Source organism: Entamoeba invadens (assembly GCF_000330505.1).
Source record: "Entamoeba invadens IP1 unplaced genomic scaffold scaff_1105074724819, whole genome shotgun sequence".
NCBI lineage: Eukaryota > Evosea > Mastigamoebida > Endamoebidae > Entamoeba > Entamoeba invadens.
Genome location: NW_004443623.1, coordinates 217,834 through 220,615, shown reverse-complemented (window position 1 = coordinate 220,615; position 2,782 = coordinate 217,834). Strand labels below are relative to the sequence as shown.

Genomic DNA, 2,782 nt, shown 5'->3' with positions numbered 1-2,782 from the left:
TCGTCGTCTAATTTTTTAGAATCTTTTAATGTTAAATAAGGTAATTCTTTTAATATTAAACTATTTAGTGTTTCTTGTATTTGTTCTGTTTTATTGGTTTTAGCTTCTACTATTTCTACTTTTGCACATTTATTTTTCGAAGCAGATGTAAATGTACCAGTTTTACATGTTGTTAATATTGGGTTACCACTTATAGAACCTCTAGCTATAATTCCATATATATCTAATTTCTTATAATAATTCTTGCCTCTATTTAAATATGTTGTTAAATTAGTAGTAGACCAATATAAGAATAATTCTGTTTCTTCTGTTATTACGGGATCTTTAAAACAAGCTAATAAAAGAGTATTTCCAAATCTATATTTTATTTCTTTAAATCCATAAACATATTATGTTGTGTTATCTTCTAATTCTATAAACTTTTTATAAAATGCTTTACAGTTCTTAAGAATACCATATAATTTTGTTCTACACATTTCCATATATTTACTTTGTTCTATCTCTTCTTCTATTTCTTTATTTTTAGCTTGTAATTCTACTATTTTATCTTTATTAACAATATTAAAAGCTTTAATTAATTCTTGTTCTTTAATTTCTTTACTAATTGTTCTTATAGTTAAGTTGTCATCTGGATAATTTAATAATTCTATATTAAATTATTTAAACACCGTAGTATATTTTATCGTTTTAATTTGAGATATGGTTTTCTTGGATATTTTACAATTAAACGACTTGTTTAGTAATAATACAACTTCTTTTGGTTGTTTACTACAACTTTTGTCTTTATAAATCGCTATATGTAATTTATCGGAACCAGATGTAACATATGTTTCTAAATATCTATTTTTGTTGTTACTCTAATATAACTATTATGTTGTATACTAACTTCTTTATTATCTTTATCTATATTAACTAATATTACAATTATAGGTTTATTACTACAATAATATCTAATAGCATTAGATAATTTAACATTATTACAATCTTTAATATAGAATCCATTAACCTTTCCAGTAAGTCTATTTTGGTAAATAAAAACGAATGCTAACTTGGTTTCTACATCTAAAATACAAATATTATAAAGAATATGCTAACATAATAAGTTAAATTGCGTTTCTATAGAATTATAATAAATAAGAGAAGGATCCATTTGTTTTCTTAAGAATACCATTTGTTCTTCTACAAATTCTCTATTTAACTCTTTATCTGTATTGTATCTATAGAATGTCATCTCCAACCTTAATAATTTTGTATCCAAAGAAGAATTAATAGCTTTATTTAATATTGGTTCTGGATTATTAATCCAATCGTTTATATAGTATTCAATTTTATTTCTAACACTTGGAGATTCCATAGATTGTACAAACTTATTATAAAACTTATATCGAATAGTTCCATTTTCTGTTGTTCTAATAAATGTTAAACAATTTTTAGAAACATTATTACTATTATTTAATATTGTTGCTGTATAATTATCGGGAGATGTGTCTTCTCCTTGTTCTCTAAATCCAACATTTAACAAATGTTCTATAACATCTTCTTTATTAAATACTCCTTTAAAATCTTGCTTAAAATCTATATCATGTATAAATACATTGTTATCGTTTAAGAATTTAAGTTTGTCTTTATCTGTTAACATATTAAACACATCTTGGACACTAGCACAACTTAAGTCTATTTTAAGGATTTGTATAAATGTAGATGGTTGGTGTAACATATCTTTGTATCTCTTTATACATAATGGTTTAATATCTGCTTTATTAATATTTAAACAAACAGTGTTAAATACCATTTTAATATTAGCTGTAATAGTGGATAAAATATTTTTCGAAATATCTCTTAGTTCTTTTGGAATAGATTTAGATTCTTGTTCTTCCTCTTCGTTATCTATAGTATCTGAGAAAATAAATGTTTTACTAAGATTTTCTACATCTTTAATTAATTTATCTGGAATTGGAGAATATACCACAATATTATCCGAAAATAATGTATTTAATTGTTATAGTTCTTAATCTGTACTTATTCCTTCTTCTGTATAATCCACATTACTAATGTTAGAATCGTTAACAATTTTATTTTTTTATTATATAAACTGTATGCCAAAAGTCGGTACTTTACCAATTATTAGTGGAAACCCTTTTATAATAAATTCCCGTTTTTTAAAGTTTTTTTGTTGTTTTCATTTATAATTTCCATTTGAAAAAAAGAAAAAACAGTACCGACTTTTTAACCCTCAAAACCAATACAGTTATAAATTTCAATTAAAATTTCGGGATTTTAACAAAAAATTAGAACAAACTTGTCCGATTTTCTGAGACTGTTATTCAGTCTTTTTCACTGTTGAGATTCTCAAAAAATCGGCATTTTTGCCTTTTGGTAATGGACGAGTAGTTTGAATGGGTGAGATAACCGTATTTTACCTCTCACATTACGACTCTCCCCCACTTCAAAATACACAATAAATCGTTCTAACTTGTTGTTATTTTATGGTTGTCTCTTTAAAAAAAACAAACTTTGAAACACTACACATATTAAATGGTTATTTTTATTTTCAATAATCTTTTCTTTGTGTTGTAAGTGTTAATGAAATTGAAAGATTTTTATTATTTGTTGGATCATTAACATTTTCTTTTGAAAAGAGAAAAAGTCGGTTTTACTCACGGCAAAAACAACCATATGGTCAAGCAAAATTTTTGAAGAAGTAAGTTATTTGATATTTTCCTTGTTATTTTTTATTTAATTTTTTAGCTTGGTCTAAATTCAAGGTTCAGTCAAGTTTGTT

The 2,782-nt window shown here is 24.3% G+C and overlaps 1 protein-coding gene across 1 annotated transcript; it reads right to left on the bottom strand.

Annotated features, from left to right (window-relative positions):
* Positions 1–476, bottom strand: EIN_508320 (hypothetical protein; the record flags this gene model as incomplete). Its single annotated transcript, XM_004259584.1, has 2 exons — positions 1–357; positions 421–476. Coding segments are annotated over 2 exons (413 nt in total), but the record flags the coding sequence as incomplete, so codon positions are not given.
* Positions 477–2,782: the final 2,306 nt, after the last annotated feature.